The sequence below is a fragment of the Macrosteles quadrilineatus genome, unplaced genomic scaffold (genome assembly GCF_028750875.1).
Source record: "Macrosteles quadrilineatus isolate MER2022 unplaced genomic scaffold, UCM_ALF_1.0 Scaffold_1__1_contigs__length_201487025, whole genome shotgun sequence".
NCBI classification, from domain to species: domain Eukaryota; kingdom Metazoa; phylum Arthropoda; class Insecta; order Hemiptera; family Cicadellidae; genus Macrosteles; species Macrosteles quadrilineatus.
The window spans coordinates 71,241,947-71,261,163 of record NW_026542594.1 but is presented as its reverse complement, the minus strand read 5'-3'; the positions used below and the strand labels follow the sequence as shown (position 1 = coordinate 71,261,163).

The window sequence follows — 19,217 nt, the reverse complement described above, 5'->3', positions numbered from 1 at the left end:
TTTTTATCATGTTCGGTTTTCTAAAAAATCAGGTACAAAAGGGATCCATTTCCGCTGCTCCGCGCCACGCCCGCTGCGCCGCCGGGCCGTCGTCTATACATTTAGCGTGCAGTGTTTTAATGTTTTATACTGTTGTACTGTAATATTGTATTAAAGACATTTTCAAATATATTGTCTATGAAGAATTTTCAACCGTTTAGCACAACTTTTTAAGGACTAATTAGCTTTCAATATCATCCAAGATAAACTAAAGATAATTCTGTAAGTTAAATTAAACTTCCCAAATATATTTGTAAAATTACACTCAATTTATTGTCCCAGAAAAATTACAGTTTTATTGAGATGTTGCCTGATTTTATTTTTGGGAAGACTTTCGATACTTATTTTACAGTAGTAGCGAACTCTTAACATTGAAATATTTTTGAGCAATAATTTTAATTAGGTACTAAACAAAAATGATTTTTGTCCATATTGTTTCATATCCTGAGAAATATGTACTATTTGGAAACAAATTTACTCCTACACATTGTCCAAGTACTTTGTTCGTCAAATCCTCAATTACATTGTTTTCCTTTACATTAATATCATTAACTTTATATCTACACTATTCTCATCAAGCATAGCAGACGACTAGCGCGCTGCACACACCGGGACTACTGTCGGGGAAATAAATATGTGCTTGAGTTTGAGCCTAAATATCTCTTGAGATTAATTATCCGATCAAAAATTAAATATAAACTGGTTTAAATACATTTTACGTGGTAACAATTAAAAAATTTTCCGTTTACCAGACAAATCTTTATAGTTGAAAGATTCTAAAAAGTACCGGTTTTTAAGAAACTCTGCACTAACACTGAAGTTTAAAACTTAATTGTAAACAAACCACTGAGCCAATCTTTCTGAAATTTGTATGGCTTATTGGTAGATTTATTGTTAACAGTTCCATGCATTGTAAAATTTTTACTCACGATAGTTTTTATGCTGATGTTTATTTTTTAAACGTATGCTAACATCGTTAATAAGACGCTAAAAATTTCGTTCAAAATATCATCGTGTTTGTCGTGACACAAGAAATAACACCATTATGACAGATTAATATTGCGAACAAAGGTGTTTTTTAAACAGATATATATTTGTAAACAAAAATTTCTCCCGCAACTGGCAGGCCGATTGGCTCAGTGGTTTGTTTACAATTAAATTTTAAACTTCAGTGTTGGTGCAGAGTTTCTTAAAACCCGGTACTTTTTAGGATCTTTCAACAATATAAATTTTTCTGATAAACGGATTTTTATTGCTACCACGTAAAATGTATTTAAATGATTTAAACCAGCTTATATTTATTTTTTGTTTTAACAAAGTTGGATTATTGATCTCTGAGATATTTAGGCTCAAACTCTAATGCACATAATTATTTCCCCGACAGCACAGAAAACATACTCGACAGGTAGGAAGGCTAGCGCCGCCATCTTTGTCCGTTTCGCCGGCTAGTAAGACTGCCACGCTCCTGCGCTCCGAGTAGCGCTTCTATTTTGTTATGTGTTCGCTGGTTGAAATAGAATCACGATGTTGCCGCGATTGCAAAAGATGATCTCAAGGTTGTTGTGATGTTAGAGAAATATCGCAGTTTCTACGACTTTGGTCTCATGATAGGTGCTGTCTCAATCGTGAGAAATCATAGTGGATATTACTGCAATCATGAAAAACTATCACGAATGTTGTTAAAATCGCTAGAGATGATCCCGAATGTTAATAAAAGTCACAGGAAATTATAATGGAAATGGATTTTGCTGCAATCACACATTAGCTTAATATATTACTAAGAATATGGTACTAATATTTTACATTTACATGTTTATTGATACTGTTTGAAATCTACTTTTTAGCAGCAAGGGGCCTTGCTCTGAATGTTTTCACTGGGCACCGCACTATCTAAGGCCGCCTCTCTGGGTCGATTCTGATTACCAGTATGAGCACACGTAGACACTAAAGCTCGTAGGCTAAATTCGACGAACTACTTGAGGGCCAGTAGGTAAGCAGTACAGCTATCTCGAGGCGAAATGCGGTGACGTTCTACACTCTGCAGCCAATGGGTTAAGTGGTATATTTGAATTGGTATATTTGAATATTTTTATTTAATTCTCTCTTTCACTCAACTCAACTTTAATTTTTAGAGAGAAAGGCCGGAATCAAGGAAACAGTGACTTCACTGTCAAATTGTATCAATCTACTGTTGCCTCATCCTGAGGAATTTTTTATATCAATGGATGAGAATGAAGTGGAACCTCTACGAGATGTTGTCCATCATAATGATGAGGCTACCTCGGAGGATGAATCTGGAGATCCTCATCTCAGGGAAGTGGGGATGGTGAATGCTCATCACTCCCTGCAACTGGACCTTGTTCCCAGTAAGTACAGTGGAGCCTCAGTGTTGTGTATTTATGAACAATGTTTGCTAATTGGTGTATTGATTTGGACAATAGGCTATTTTTAATGCAGTGGTATCCCTCTTTGCAAATAGCATCTGATGAATCTCTGTAGCTACATCCCGTACCTCCTACCATAGACTAACCAATACAAGTAAACTACTCATCCTATTGTAAATTTTGAAGCTCGTTTTTCGTGTCTAGTTCATGTACATTATATGTATATTCCTGTCATACATACTTTCATATGACATTGGGTGCTAGTGTCGACAAAATGTTGTTTGTTATTTTAAGGTTAATTTCATGATTTGAGCTTTACTGTTTGGTTATATAACTAGGGAACGAGTTATTGTTATTGATTAGATCCCATTATTTGGTTATACAATGTTTTAAATTACTGAAAAAACATGATACAAATTGTAAACAGAACACAACCTCTACAATGCACTGTACATAACTAACAATAAAATTGGCTTCAGCTGTTCCATAAGGATAAGAAATCTACTAAGGGGGTATATTTTTATCCATGGTTTTACTATGATTTCTTTGCTTACTAATACTCCTCAAAATTTGTTGGAATAAAACATGAATATGAGTTTAAAATATTGTTTTATGATGAAAAATATCAGTAATGCAGAAGTTAATATGACACATACAGATATGCCTTAACCTCTTGGCTACAGTAATAACTATTGTTAATCATATATGCGTAATTAGTCATTGATCTCTCTTGGCTGCCTTAAGTTTAACATGTTTAAGATTTAGCCATTAAGAAGGGGACATCAATATTTGGTTGTATTTGTATTGTAACTTTTTGTACTGTAACATAATTCTATCAATGTCTTTTAACGTTTTATCTAGATTGTGAAGCACGTATTCAAGAAACTTCTGAAAACGCCGCCATTATTGAAAATGTCAGAGAGTATGCAAAAGTAATCCAAAATAAATACCTCCCTTCTGTTAAAGCATGGTTAGCTGTTCTCGCCAAATATCCTGGTAAGCCACTAATAACATTGTAATGGTCATAGTCGTAGTCAATAGCAAATACTCCCGCCATATATACACGTATACAAGTATACACGTTTGTACCAAATTTCATGAAAATCGGATCATTTTTCCTCGAGTTTTCGCGCTAACATATATATATATTAAAATAATGAATTGTATGTTTTTAATTTGTATTATATTGGTAGCTCTAAAACATGCATGAAAATTATATATATGTATATATGAATTTGAACTAATGGTGTTTTTGGCCTGTGGGGAACTTGCAAAGTCCTTTATATGTGGTAAATAAAATAAATAAATAAATGTCCAGGGTGCTGAATTTTTATTCCAGGATTAGTTTTGCCAACAGTGTTATTTGGAGGCTTCTGATTGGCTGAGGGAACACTATTACCGCAACGATAGGGTTTGATGCCATCAGCCTCGGTGGTATAGTGGATAAAGTGCCGGGCTGATAAACTGAAGGAGCCGGGTTCGAATCTCACCTGTGGCACTATTTTTTTGTCTTGTTTTTTTTCATTATCAGCAAGTTTGGTTAGGTTATGACAGTTTAATTTTATAATTAAAACATTATAAAATTTGAATTTGAGCCTTTTATGGTTTTATTTTATGAACAGAACGGTTTTTTCGATTAAGTGAAACCTTCATTCGATTTTTCATTATCAGCAAGTCTGGTTGGTTTGGTTAGGTTATGACAGTTTTATTTTATAATTTAAAAATTATAAAATTGAATTTGAGGCATTTATAATTTTATTTTATGAACAAAACTAATTTTTCAATTAGTAAACCTTCATTATAGTCAATCAGAAGCCTCCAAATGACACTGTTGGCAAAACTAATCCTGAATAACAAATTATGCGTCCAGGGTTTACAATAATAAACATATAAACCATAAACCATGTATTAATCAAAACTTTCAAATAAGGTTAATTTGTACATGTTTGAATAAATAAAGTCTCTTTCACTTCTGATATGTCTTGATGTTCTTCAGTAATTTCTTGCTTTAGGTCTACAATTTATTTTAGAAACTCTCCGACTAAATTATATAGGCTATTATTAACCCTTCAACGTGGGACATTTATAGTACCAAAAACGCCCTATTGCGGTACTTATTTCAGCAATCGCGACCTTTTTATGCAAACGATCACTAAAACATACATATTTTCACTATTATACATCCTATTTACATGATTCTTGTGGTAAACTAGATTGGAATTTAAAAAAAACTTAACGTCAGCAACCCAAGTGTATGTAACTTAGCTTTAGATAAGCGTGTAAATAAGCCAAAACAATTAAAAAATGTAAAGTTTAATGTAAAATATAAAAAAAATATTTTTAAAAAATTTTTGTTAACTCACTTAAATATTCAGGGATCAAGTTTAAGTAAATTTGTTGTCTTAAAAGTTACTTTAGATCGATTAAAACTTGAACCAGAAATTGTTTGTTTGTCAGAACATTGGATGGATACAAATGATGTTCATTTGCCTAACTGTTTTTCCTCCTATAAGCTAGCCTCAGTTTACCACAGAAATTTAAAAAGTAGGGGAGGGGTATGTATTTTTGCAAAAAATAATATCACTTTTAAAGAAAGGAAAGATATTGATTCTATGGCAATTGAAGAAGCTTTTGAATGCACTGCTATTGAAACAATGAGTAATGAAAAGTCAACCAAAACAATATACATTGTAATTTACAGGACTCCGAATGACCAAAACCTAAAGATTTTTTTTAAATTTGTCCAGAGTGTGTGTGATGAACGGTAGTGGGTAGGAGTCTCTTACTGTTTTAGAGTTGAGGGTTCGACTGTCCAGACATAGTTGATAGTCTCCTGAAGGTTTCTTGACGAGAAGAATGGGTGAAGAGTATGGTGAGCAAGATTCCTGTACAATTCCCATTCCCAACATCCTATCCAATTCTTTGTTCAAAATTTCTTGCATTGCTGGTGAAAGAGGGTAGTGTCTAAGTTTAAATGGTTCAGGGTCTTTGACGTTAATCTTGTGCTCTAAGAGATGTGTTTTCCTTAAATGTCCTTTATCATCAAGTCCATCATATTTCTTTATTTTATCTAGTATTTCTTGTACTTGATTTTTCTGTTCCTGAGTTAGTTGGTCTGAGATTCCTACTGATGCACAGATTTGATTTTCTTCAGATAATTCACCAAAGTTCCAAGTCCCATTTAGTAACCTAGGAATAATATCCATTTCCTTCCAAAAATTCACTCCTAAAATCAAAGCGTCTGGCAGAGTCGGTACTATCAAAGTTGTGATCAATTTCAATTTTCCTTCTAAGTTAATTGGCAGGTCAACAGTGCCTGTTACTGTATGAATTGTTCTGTCAGCCGTACGGATAACATTATTAGCAGTGGAAGTGGGTTTTAGATTTGCTGCTTTGAGAATCCAGAGTCCTTCTTTTCCCAATAACAAACCAGTCGCACCTGAATCAAGAAGGGCGCTTATGCCGTAACCTAGAATATTTACTACAACATAGGGCCTATTATCCGTAACATTTGGTTGCAACAAAAAATCTGTCTGATTCACTTTATTGGATTTTTGTTTCTTGTCATGTTTTTCCTTACGGGTGTCTTTGGTTACCCTACTGTAAGATGGTGTAAAATCAGATTTTTCCTCGTGAGCCCTTTTTGACTTAGAAAACAGACGACTCACAATTCTGATTTCTGTTGCACATTTTTTGGTTGATACACTTTGTTGCAGCGAGGACAGTTATGACAATTATAGTTCTTAAAACCACATTTGTAACAGAATAATCCAGATTTTTGCTGTTTGCAGTCAACATGAGTATGGCCTATCTTGCCACAGTTCCAACATCTTTTCTGTCGGGAAGTATCATCACTACTATTCACTGTCTGAGATACCTTTTTGTCACTAAATACAAATTTATTGGTTGGAGTTCTACTTATCTCATTATTCAACGCTGAAACTTGATCTTTTTTCATATTCCAAGTATTACCCTGTCGTTGAAATAGATTTGGTCTGCTATTTGGTCTGTTATAGGCTAATTCTGGTTCCATTGTCATACGAGGATGTGGTGGTGGTTTAACGTTTGAAGATTGTCTTTTCCCTTGTTCAGCTTTACGCCCTAAATCTCTAAATTGTTCGAATGACGTCACTGGGAACATACATAACTTGTCATGCAAATGACTGTTCAAATTACATTTAATTTGTCCCAATTTCTCTTCTTCCGAAACAGGAGTTAAAAGCCTAGCGTAAAGATTTTCCATGATTGCCAAATAAATATCAATATTTTCAAATTCCCCTTGAGTCCTCATGGCGATTTCTTTCTTAAGTCTCTCATCATAGTCCGGAGGCTGAAATACAATTTTTAATTTCTTTTCGTAGTTGATCCCAATCTAAGATTCTGCCTTTAGTTGATCTGAACCATACTAATGCCTGACCTTCAAATAAGTCAACAGCTGAATTGAAAAGATCTTTTGTTGTTAGACCTCGAGCCACACAAAGTTCTTCAGCTCGCTCGATAAATGAACCAATACTGGAAGTTCCGTCACCACTAAATTTAAGATTCCACTTGGTTACAGGTACAATCCTTTTACTGCAGTTACTTTCAGGTGTTGATTGTGTAAACTTAGGAGTTATAGCTCCAGTTATTTCTGTAGCTGTTTTGTTTGCGTCTTCTGGCGAAGGTGTGTCAACTTGGCCTACATCCGATTCTTCACCGTCAGTTGTCGTAGAAACTTTTGACTCTAAGGCCTCAAATAAATTTTTAGCATATTTAATATATCCAGTTCTGGTAGTTTCAACTTCTTGATCGGTCTTAGGGATTCTGGTGATTCTATGAAACAGATGAGTGAGTCGAGTGTCCAATCTGTTGTAGACTTTATCCCGCGACGGTCCTTGGAAATCCACTATCAATTGTTTTAGTTCGGTGAGTTTGTTCTTGCATATTTCAAGTTCTGAAGTAGTGTCCAATTCTACTTTGGAGTCATTAGAAGTAAATGATCTTAACGCTACGTGCAAACGTTTCCTAAGTTCTCCTGCTGAGCCTGTTACATTTAAGCCGCGTGATACGAGCTCATTCTCAACCTCATCTTTTAACAAACGGTACGGATCCATAATTAAGTTTCAATATTACCAATACTCGACAATATACACTCAAAATCAATTAAAGACAAAGTAGAAAATATACAATACACTGGATACTAATTTACCTGAAATATCAATTAGGACAACATACAATACAATGTACTAAAATTTACCTGAAATAATAATTAGGACAACATATGTGAAATTCAAGCTTAATTCTAACAGATTAAAAACAACATTAAAATTACTCAAAGAAATAAAAGAGAAGCCCTACGTTGGGCGCCATTTGTAACCGGTTCAGGTTACTTAAATTGGTTTTGCCTTCGGCTAAACAAAGTCAGCTGATGGGGTGGGATTTATGATCCAATAGCCTAACTTACTGGTCTCAAATTGTCTCACAAAATTCAAATAAATGGGCGCCAGTCGATCAAGAGGGATCGACACCTTGTGGTTTCTCACAAAAGTTACAAGTCAACATTTACCTTTTACGGAACTTAGGCCTAGAGATAAAAACACATGAAATAGACAAAGTGACAGAAAGAACAACAGTTTATTTAAAATGAAGTCAAATTATGTACCCTTTATCAAACAAAATATTACTGATCCCTTTGGACAAATAAAACAATCCTTTAGGCCTATGAACTAAGGATAAATCTCAAAATCAAATAAGGAGAACAATTAACAATGTTACATGAGTTTTCAAGTTAAGTTCAAATTCTAAGTTAAAATAAATTGATATTAAAAGTTTATTGATATTTGACTGAATTAAAATCAAATAAATCAACAAGGTTTAAAATATGCATTCAGACAATACTTAAAATCTAACAACTTAGTTTAACATAATGATTTATAGGTACACAATTTTCAAAATCAGACTTCAAACGCAGTCTCAAACGGTCTATCAAGTTTAAGGCACAAATCAAAATGGATTACTTTACTTTATTTGAGTTATTTCTCAAAACAGATTTAAATTCAGGTTAGGCTAGCTAGGCCTACCGATTTTCATAAGATCAAAAATAGTTTCAGATTTGGTTGGCCAAAATGTCACTATTAAAATAATTCAAAAGAAATAAAATACACTACTTAGGCTAAAAACAATGGCCTATTTCTAGAATTCTTAAATCCAAAGAAATACAAAGATTTCCACTGCAGGTGGGTAGTGTCCGATGGCACTTTGTAGTCCTTCCGGGGTTCACACAATATCGGTCGACGGTTTTACGCAAATATCAAAATGTTCATTGATTTAATTTGTCATGACTTAGGGATTGAGATTGAGAGCTCTCTTTTAAGATAAATTTTCTGAACTTAAATTTCTTCACTAGGCCTAGACTGAATAAGTTATCAAAGAAGAATCAGAAATTTGGACAGAAGACATAAGTAGGTCACTTCCCTTTTAGTAGTCGAGGCGAAGAACGAAGGTGTCATGGCTTCGAAGCTGAGCACCCATGTAAGATGTCGTTATCGGGGCCCCATGGAACATTGGCGCAGCAACGAAACAAAGTGGGAGTAGACAGCAACATCCACAGATCAGCGTACATCGGGGTGTAAAAAAAACCCTTTAAACAACTCAATTTGTTTGTAGCTACTAACTAACAAAATTTTCACTAACCTAACCTAACCGAAGTGAATTTTGATTCAGTTGACATAAATTTCCATTAAAACAGACATAAAATATCATTAACACAAATTTCTGACCATTTTGATTAATTATTTTTGCACAATAAATTATAAGTTGATTTCACAAAATTAATTGATAGGATGAGCGGAACTGTTTGTCATATAGCATGTTAACAAAATACATTTTAAACTTGAAATTCTTTAAACAATAAATTTATACAAAATCTGGCAAATATTTACATAGAAATGAAATGTTTCAAACTAGGATAAAAGGAATTAATCAAATTATTATACCTTACACTTAACTTGGCTGATTGAAGACATGTGATAGGCCCTAGCCCAATTTATTCTATCAGATAAAAATACATTTTTTTAATATTTTTATTACTTGAATCGAGCTGGTATCACTTTTGTGTCAAAGAGAGTTTAATTCTTACGTTAAATTTAGGTGTTGGTCCAAAATAGACCTTAAAAAACCAAACTGAAATAGTTTGTTATCAAAAATCGACAGGCTTAGACAGAACAAAATTAGACTATGCACGTTTTCAGGTGATAGGCTTAAATTGGTAAATCTTGTCATTTGAATATCCAACTGCATCTCAGAAGTTGTGTAAATACTTTCTTCAATACGGTAGCTGTTAACAAATATAATTCACACTAAATCTTGAATAAAACTTGCAACTTTGGTCTGATACGCTGACTCAAGCCTAGTCTGAAGCAAAGTTGTAAAATTGACTATTTCCATAGATTTCTTGTAAGCCTGATGTTAAATTCTTGTAAAAACCATTGAAGGATGACTTCTAGTTTATCCTGAGAGAAAATATTTAGTCCTATAGTGTGCAATAAATAATAAACTTACCACAATTAGTGGGTCAGAAAGTTGATTCCTTTTAATGTGTAGGTCGACATCTTCGTAAAGAGGGCTTCCTCGGGAGTTTGCCGAGATGAAGCGTTGAGCAGGTTAGCCAACGTGATAGAAACAAATAACTGAACTTTTGTTCTGATGCATGTATGAAAGTGTCAGCCTACTCTCGGACTTCCAAACGTTACATTGGTTTGCACAAAACGGACTACATCTAAACTGTTCCAAAACTCATCTTCTTCATTTCCATAATCCACAACTGAAGGCAGGTGAGATAACAATCAAACTAAAATCAGGTGATTCCATAAAATCTTCTGCAAATACTAAATTCCTGGGTGTAAATATAAATGAAAATCTAAAATGGTCTGATCATCAAATACAAATTAGCTTATTTATTTTTTATAAATTAGCTTCAAGTTATTTTGAAGCGGGACATTGAGTTTTGGTGCCGTTTTCATCGGCATCTAGCGCTTCTATCCTACAGTAAAGATGACGGAACTGGCTTCAGCTGCTTGAATTTTAGTTAGATAGGCGTCCTCCATCTATTGGTCTTATGTGATCGTTGGATGCGAGGGAGCACTGACTCCAGCTGTAAGTCACATCAATGTCTTAAGATTAGAACACTGTTGAAAGTTCTTTTGTTTCAATGAACATGCAGATACTGTACATGTTTGGACTAGTTGTTAGTGCTTCTGTCAAACGAGAACGTTGTAGAGCGTGAGTTTCCTGGACAAAGGACCTAAAGGTACCTTACCTGTACATCCATTCGACTTTTCATAAAAATTGTTTTTAATTTATTGTTGTTCCAATTAATTAATTCCCTTTTTACTATGTTTAAAAGCATAAACCCCATGATTTTGGTATGAATCTTTATTCATACCAAAATCATGGGGTTTAGGTAGCAGTGTCAGAGGTAGTTTTTCTATCAAAGCACATTTCATTCAATAATTTGTAAAATTAATTAACAAAATAATTTTGTTAACGCATACATACACACTCATTCACTAAATATGGGGTATAGGCTACCTATATTTTATTTGGGTTAAAATAATTAATGCCTTGAAAGTGTTTCATTATGTATCCATGTATTCATGAAATTATCCATTTAAAATCAACCTAACCTAGTTAATTTTTTTTATCCAAATTATTTACAGTGTGGCGTGTTTTGTTAGCAGAATGATCAAAAATCAACAGTAACTAGTGGAACCCCGTCGAAATCGATGGTTAATCTTGAGGTTTTATGTAAATTCAGCTAACTGCGTTGGATAGAGTGAAGTCATTAAAATCTTAATTATATGAAGGGAGGATAAGCAATAATAAGTATGACGATTGTGTTCCCTAAAAAACGTGATTGATGAATTCGTTTAAAACAATATTTCCTACCTTTCTTTTTATCGGCTTTAGGTTGCCCAAAAGGTTTTTTAGGAGTCTTATAATTGTTTGTTCATGAGTTTGTTTCATACCAAAGCCACTTTCACTATATGGGAGAATGAGTTCATATAATTAGTCTGTCATGTTACGGAAAGAGTCAATATTTATTACTAACCACTAATTCCATCTGCTTTAGGAAAATCATTCAGATTGTATCCGGATTTATAAGTAAATCTTCATCTATTTTTTTTAATAAAAATATCTGATTCTCCAGAAAGCAGTAACATTCTTACTTCGATCTCAGCAATTTTAAATCCTTCTCTTGCCACATCGACCCATGTATTTAATCATCCTGTTCTTACTTCATAATTCATTAACTTATGGGGTAGTTTTGCCTTGGCCTTATAGATCACATAAAGCTGTGCATGTATTTTGTGGATTGGAATGAACCATAATTGTAGGAAATTTTATCACAAATCATTGACTATATAACCACAACTAGACTTGCCGAGCATACGGGGGCATTGAAGTTCAGGCGAGGACCGCGAATAGACGTAGTACAGGACCGTGTCGCTAGGAGCTGTCAGAGCAGCACCGGTACTGCTATGTAGGTCACGGTCCACGGAGCGGAGCGCTTTAGTTGCGGTACAGCTGCCCATGAGAGTACACGCTTTTTCGCTCGTCATTTTTATCGATCCCTCCCCCCCCACTTAACCTTCGCATCCGCTTGTTGCCCGCCATGCGCCATCCACTGTAAGTGTAAGCAGGTCGCGGTGACCGATTCTGCGCTGAGTTCACTCGTCTACTGTGCAAGGGCAAGCACACTTCCAGTTTATCTTCAAGTTACAGTACTTTGTTACACGCTATTATAGTCGTACATTATTATGTTAAACTCTTATTTAAACAAGTAAGCCTCTGTAATGTATCGCTTTCTTTAGGCAATATGGTTATTTTTGCCTTAATGATATTTTGATAAATATGTGCTGTTAACATTTTCAATAAAACGTGTTATTAGTTTACTGAAAATTAAAGAAAAATATAGCTTGATGTTAATACAGAGTTCATTTTATATCAAATTAATAAATTACTTAACAGGTTTATTTTATAAACTCAAACTTTTACTGAACACTAAAAAAGAAAATAAATAATAGTTCAAACTATATTTTGCAAATACAAATAGTAATCTGAAACAGCTAATTACATTAAATTTTCATAACATATTTTTCCCAATAAAAATCTGTTTAGTGGACATTTTAATGTTTAAAATGAGGGCTCAAAACTAATTGTGCCCATAAGTTCTCTATAACACATATTATTGCATTTCCTATCAAAATGTCATACTAGAGATGAACAGATGAAAATGTTCAGGTAAAGACCAAACGTTGATATCAAATTTAAAATTGAAATTTATTTTTAAAAATTCTTCTTTACATTGTAGTTTTATATCCAGAGACATTTTGAAAATTTGCTCACCCGACTTCGTGACCTCAGCTTTTCGTATTCATCTTCAAGGCCTACGAAAAAGAAATCTTAGTTTTAATGATGCATTACAAAATAAATATGTATGAAGAGCTAACAAGATTAGAGGAGATTAGCCTTACATCATAATCTGTCCCATCCTATTGTACAAACATTGTAGGCTTGTTTCATGTTATTTGCAATTTTCGTGGAATCTAGATTGTCATGAACAACACTCTAAATAAACACTATAAATGTCATATTTATTTTACAATGTGAATTTTAAGGTTTGATCATAATATCTGGAGATAATTTTGTGTAAAGTAGGTACCCTCCCTGCAGCACTAAGCGAATTTCCTTTTCTCTAATTTTGATTTTACTACAATTTTCCCTTAAACATTTTCAACTTTTTGGCAGAAACCCTAGGTATAATTATGTTGAAAGTATATTGTAAGTGTAAAATAAATAAATTCGCCGCATTTAAAATAATTTATCAATAAAAAGTAAACAACGATAGTAATTTTGTTCTTCATAAGAATTGCCTACAGTACATGGAAATTTAAAAGCAGTTTTTTTTATATTTTATTTTATCAATATAACTATAGTGATACAAACAACGCTTTAAGGTGTTGTTCACCCATGTTATTCATTAAGGCTCTGTTGTTATATATTGCTCTTTTTTGTTGGTTCATTATGGAAATATGTAATATCACAATGTACAATTGAATTGGCATCACATTACTTACTGGATACTGAGTTCTTTTACACGTGTTCCAAATTTTTTATTTTCCTCCAAAATGGACTCTTTGATATTCCTCCTGGCTGCCTTGCTTCCTTCGAAATCTCTTGCAATCTTCTTTTTATTTTGGGGATTATAATTCTGTCTAATAAGAAATTGCGGTGCTTCTCACAACTTGTCCCAACTTTCATCCATGCTGCATTGCTCTTGAAAATTCTTTGCTTCGATTTAAATTTTATTTTACTTACTATTCCAATCTCTTGAATGTGTTTTTCAAATATTGCGTTGAATACTGATAAGACTATGTGTGTTATAAGACAGGTTTCATCGGTAGGATTAGTTAAGGTCCCAGTTTTGTAAGAACGGTTTTCAATTAATATGCTGTCTGCTGAAGAATGAGATGGCAAATCAATGATATCTTCTTCATTCTTTTTTGGTAGTTCGTCGGCACAGATGGGGCATTTAAACCTTTTGATGGTTGCATGCACAGCATATCCAGCAAAATATCTGAAAAGTAATACGAAATTAAAAACTTTGTCTAGTGGCTGTGGTTATACGCCAACGGGGTACATTGCAATACTCGTGCTTTGCCAAACGAAAAAACAACAACACAAACTTCCACATTTATAATATTAGTTTGGCAGTGTCTATATTATCTTACTAATATTATAAATGTGAAAGTTTGTGTGTTTGTTTGAAGTTCAATCACTTATTAACCACTGGACGGATTGGGCTGAAATTTGACATGATGATAGCTCATATTCCCGATTAACATATAGGCATATTCTTATAAAAAAAAAAACATCATTGGTGATGTTTCAGTGAATTCAAGTGAAATGTGTAATTGTTATTTGTAAAAAATGTAAAGAAGAAAATGAATTACGAAAGATTTTGTTTAGTGATATGATTTATTGTTTTCAAAGTATGTTTCATTAATGTTTTAGGCAACTCAATTAAACATTGTAATGTTAGGCATATTTGTTTAAAATGTAAAGGAGAAAATGACTTACGTTAGATTTTGTGTTGTTATAGTACGTTTGTAGTATGTTTCATTAGTAATATTGTAATTTTCTGAGATACCTTGAAGAGATAGCGCATTCAATGAATATAATTGGTGGTGCAATAAAAATAATAGGGATCTGATGAGAAATAATCTGTTTTCACCCTTATCAACTATATATAAAATATATCACGGATTTTGAAGGCACAAAGTGACGCGGGCTGCTAGTGATTGTTATCAAGTAGTTAATTACGAAACTAGTAACCGTATGGGGATCAGATAGCCAACCCAAAAATCACTTTCTTCCAAATATTTGCTGTTGGGATTACAGGTAACGTCTGAAATTGTATTGCATATTCTCAATACATTTCATTCATGTGTTGTTATCTTAGTAAATTAATTTAAGAACCTTCCCATATCAAAAAACATGCCATTTACCAATTAATGATTCGTCCATAGGTCACTAAAGTATGTTAGACTTAAATAATCAATACTTAGCCTGAACATTATGATGCGTATGTTCCGTGTTGTTCTATTTAAGTGGATTTTCAAATACCTGCAAGTAAAGTAGTAATAATGTACAGCAACTTTTCATTTCCCTGTGTTAGCAAATAGAGCATATTCCATCAAACAGTACGCCTAGAGAATATTCACTACAAGTTCATGTTGATTGAATAAAATAATTCTCATACCTTACTGCATTATCTTCAAGTGTATCAAGATTGGGGATGGATACTGATAGTAATTCATCTTGGGGGTCATCGTCACTATCACTCTCAACATCAGGGACAGAAACCTGTTCATTTTCCATATCCCCTGCGGGAAATGCACATATTGTTGATGGTTGAAGAGCAATTGTGCCAGCCTGCTGCTCAAGAATTTCATCTTCATCAGATTCGCAGTTTTTACCTGAAAAATATTATGATATTACAGCAATTATCATAAAAGTAATAAAACACGGATACAGTCAATTAAAAAAAATGTCAAGACATAAATATGGGAAAATATAGCGTGTTGTGTGAGAAAAATAATTTGTATTTCAAGTTCTTTCAAATAAATTTATCATGCATCGTACGGTATTAAAAAAATGACGTATGTTAGTCTTATTAAAACATTATATGAATTGAATTATTGATGTTTTTACTGTTTTATTACCTGCTGAAGGTCTCAGTAATGCTGATTGTAAGTGATGCCTCATGTTTTGCCTAAATCTTTTCGCAGTAGGGTTTCTGTCATACCCGCATTTCTGCCTGGAAATTGAGAATTCATTCTCCAGAGGGTCTTGATTTAGACGACTTGTCATAAGGTACGACACCTCGTCATTCACCTTCACTTCTTCCCAAAGCATCAAAGTAGCTGGAACAACATAATGGTTGATTAACGTAGAGTAGTTATGTTTAATATGAACTGAAGGTTTGTTTGACTCTGCTACAGTAATCTATATATACAGCCAACAAGTACCCATGAACTTTTTCAAAAACTACAAGTCACACCCCCATAAACCATATACGTAAAAAATTTCGTCATAACGAGAAACCTTGCAAAACATTATCCATTATTTCATGAATTGCCCTTTTATGTCGTAATTCCTTTCTAAAGGGAACTTTCCATATACCTAATTTTGAAATTACCTCTGCTGTACTTATTTGTTTGTTATTCTTTCAATTTATTACCTTACTAGCAGAGTACCCGTCCTTCGTACGGGGTTGGAATATAAGTATAAAAAGCTTATTGCAGTTATACTCAAGCTTTGCGTTTGCAATAAGGGAGGACACAGTTTGATAAAATTAGCTTTTTTAAATTTACAGTATTCTATAGTATTACACATCTACCATAGCCATAATGTTCTACCACTTCACCTAAACAATAGAGAAAAATAAATTATCTACAATTTGCAAAATATCAAAAATTATTCATGAAATGAAAAACCTAAACATAACTGTAAACAATCATACTTTGACAGTTCTCATTGCGAATCACAGTTTTTAGTTGCTGCTTAGTTCAAATTAGTTCAAATTATATAGTTACCTCGTAATGTGTGTTCGAACCCATCAAATGAAGGAGGAAGTTTTTTGGTGTCGACGTTGGGTCTTGTCAAACTCTTAGCCCACTCTGACCCCTGTTCTAAGGTTTGAATGACAACTTTGAAATGTGGGTTTTCAAATTTTGACAGTGCACACTTGTGGGGATTTGGGTGAAATTTTGACTTACTATTCATACAATCGAAAATGTCATTAAACCTTTTTAAAAAGGTAGCTGTCTCTTGAGCCTCAGGAGGCAGCTGCTTGGTCTGCACAGCAGTTGTCATAGCAGAGCTCACACTGTGGCTCATGACCTGCGTGGCCAACTTCACGGACATCTTTTCAAAACAGTTGGGATTAAGGTGTTTGTCAGTAAGCTTTGTTGATCTAGCCTTCACAGAAGATTTATCTAAATCATATAGTTTACTGATGTGACTCCACTTGGCTGTTCCTTCATCAAAAACTATTGGAGCCTTTATAAGGTTGTTCCTTATACACTTGACGATATGAGGGAAGTCATAGATTAGGAAAATCTTGCGGCCAGCCACAGAAAAATGTGGTGATTCCTTAGTTACTTCCAACTGCTCCATAGCTTTTCTGTTGGTAGAGCTTTGGTCACAGACCACAGCTCTAATATCTAGTCCAGTTTTTTGGAGGGCTGATATACAATTAATTAAAAGCTTCCCTTCCACTTTGGCAGTTACATTTTTATCTACCACGTAATAAGCCACAGGCATTTTCCACTTGTGGTACAAGCCTCTGGCCATGAAAAGGAGGACTTTACTTCCAGGGATAGGTCTTCTACCTTCTTCTCCAAGGTCAACTAAACCTAAAATGTAAAAATATGACTTTAACATAACTCCTATCACTACAGAATAGTTTGTCAATTGATTTAAATACAATTAAAATATAGAAAATGCTGTCAATCGTCAAAGCAGGTAAAAGGTAAAAGAGAATATTATTATTATTAGTCTACCATCGACTAAATACTACAGGTCAATATTATGGTATATCGTCAATGAATCTACTCACACTGTTTAGGCTATAAATAGGTACTGTAATGTTGTGTCCACTACCGGGAGAGGAAGTGAAATACAAACATTTTAAAACCGGGTTTTAAAATATAAAATTATTAATAGGCCGAATAATTATTTATAAGCTGTAGTGAAGTATGTTTAAAATACTGCAGACATAAGCCTACGATTCTATTAAGAACATGTATTCATCTACATGTAAAATACGCTACAGTTACGGCCAATGGCGTTAAAACAATACCATTATTAAATACGCTACATGAAAATTTTATTTAAAAGGCACCCGGTTAAAAAAGGTATTTATAGTTTATAGGTACTGTATATAGTTTTCATTTATTAGTGACGTTTATCCTTGCCAATTGTCCTTCCCCGATGGATTAATTAAAAGATTCTCCAAATTCTCTCTCTTAATTCTACAAGATAAATAATTATAGTTGCTAGTTGTAGTTGCTAATTAATTTATGAAAACACTTCATAGAGCAGACAGAGTTGATGTAGGTAATGTAAAAATTTCACAATCTATAGTGTATATATGCTTAATTACCTTCCACCAAATCCCTTCTTGAGTCATATTCCAATCCGTGCTTCATGGTCATTTCGTCGAACATTAAAACAGTAGCTCTCTCCATCTCAAGCATACAATGGACTTTGTTTCGTAAGAAATTCATCAAATCTCCACATATTCCAGGTTGTAATTGAATTTCCCCAAGCCATCGCGCAATAGTCGATGTACTTGGCAGTGCAAATTGTTCGTATCTCAATTGAGTGTACAGAGCTGGAGATCTGTACCTGTAAAAAACCACGTTCTTTAGTTTTAGAGAATTCCCCATATGTATAAAAATGTATTTAAATGTTTTATTAAATGTTAAATATTTGATGTTTTGTTAAATGTTTTATAAAAATGTACAATAAAATGTATTTAATCAATGTAAATAGGATTTTTAGCATAGTGTTTCATATATTAACACAACAGTAGAAGTGTGTTTTGAAATATTATTGCACTTAACAAATTAAACTTTACAGTCTTATGATCTCGTGTTGTACAGTTTAGTGTGTCATTGTTAGTTGCATTTAGCAAGTTATCGACCAATTATCGTGAGTTCTGAATTTTCATGTGTTATTCACAGCTTTATCATTTAATTGGTTTTATTAGAGAAACCATATTCATATTTGGCATATATTTTGCAATTAATGAACTTCACTTCTATTATTGATCTTTGTCATTGTGTTTATTATATCATTTCAACATGGTTTGATTCAAATGTTTCTAAATAGAGTAGTTTTGTATTTATTGTATAAATTTAAATTCAATTAGATTTTTGAATTTACATTGATTTTTTAATTAGTAGTTGACAGATTTACACTTTTAAGGGGGGGAGAATGTTGAGGATTGTATTTATTTCTGATACTGTGCGTCATTACGTTTAAATTATTAGGAAATAATTATAAATGCCATATTTCATATGTATATATATAGTTAGAACCATTTTAGAACCTAGTGTTGTGAAATAGCAAACATGCATTCTCTTAGGGCAATTGTCGGCTTTTAGCGCCGGCAACAGAGTCATAAACCATCATCCTTCTGCGAATCGACGGGCCCTTCCTCACCACTTTTAGAAAGTTGTAACC

At 33.5% G+C, this 19,217-nt stretch overlaps 1 protein-coding gene across 5 annotated transcripts in view; it reads left to right on the top strand.

Moving 5' to 3' along the window:
• The window catches only part of LOC128983558 (UV-stimulated scaffold protein A-like), a 157,174-nt gene that overhangs the window by 60,648 nt on the left and 77,309 nt on the right, over positions 1-19,217 (top strand). For all 5 annotated transcript variants that reach the window (XM_054402873.1, XM_054402872.1, XM_054402874.1 and 2 more), the window contains 2 exons: positions 2,172-2,405; positions 3,285-3,419. In XM_054402873.1, coding sequence (XP_054258848.1) covers positions 2,172-2,405; positions 3,285-3,419 — 369 coding nt within the window. The remainder of the gene's footprint in view (positions 1-2,171; positions 2,406-3,284; positions 3,420-19,217) is intronic.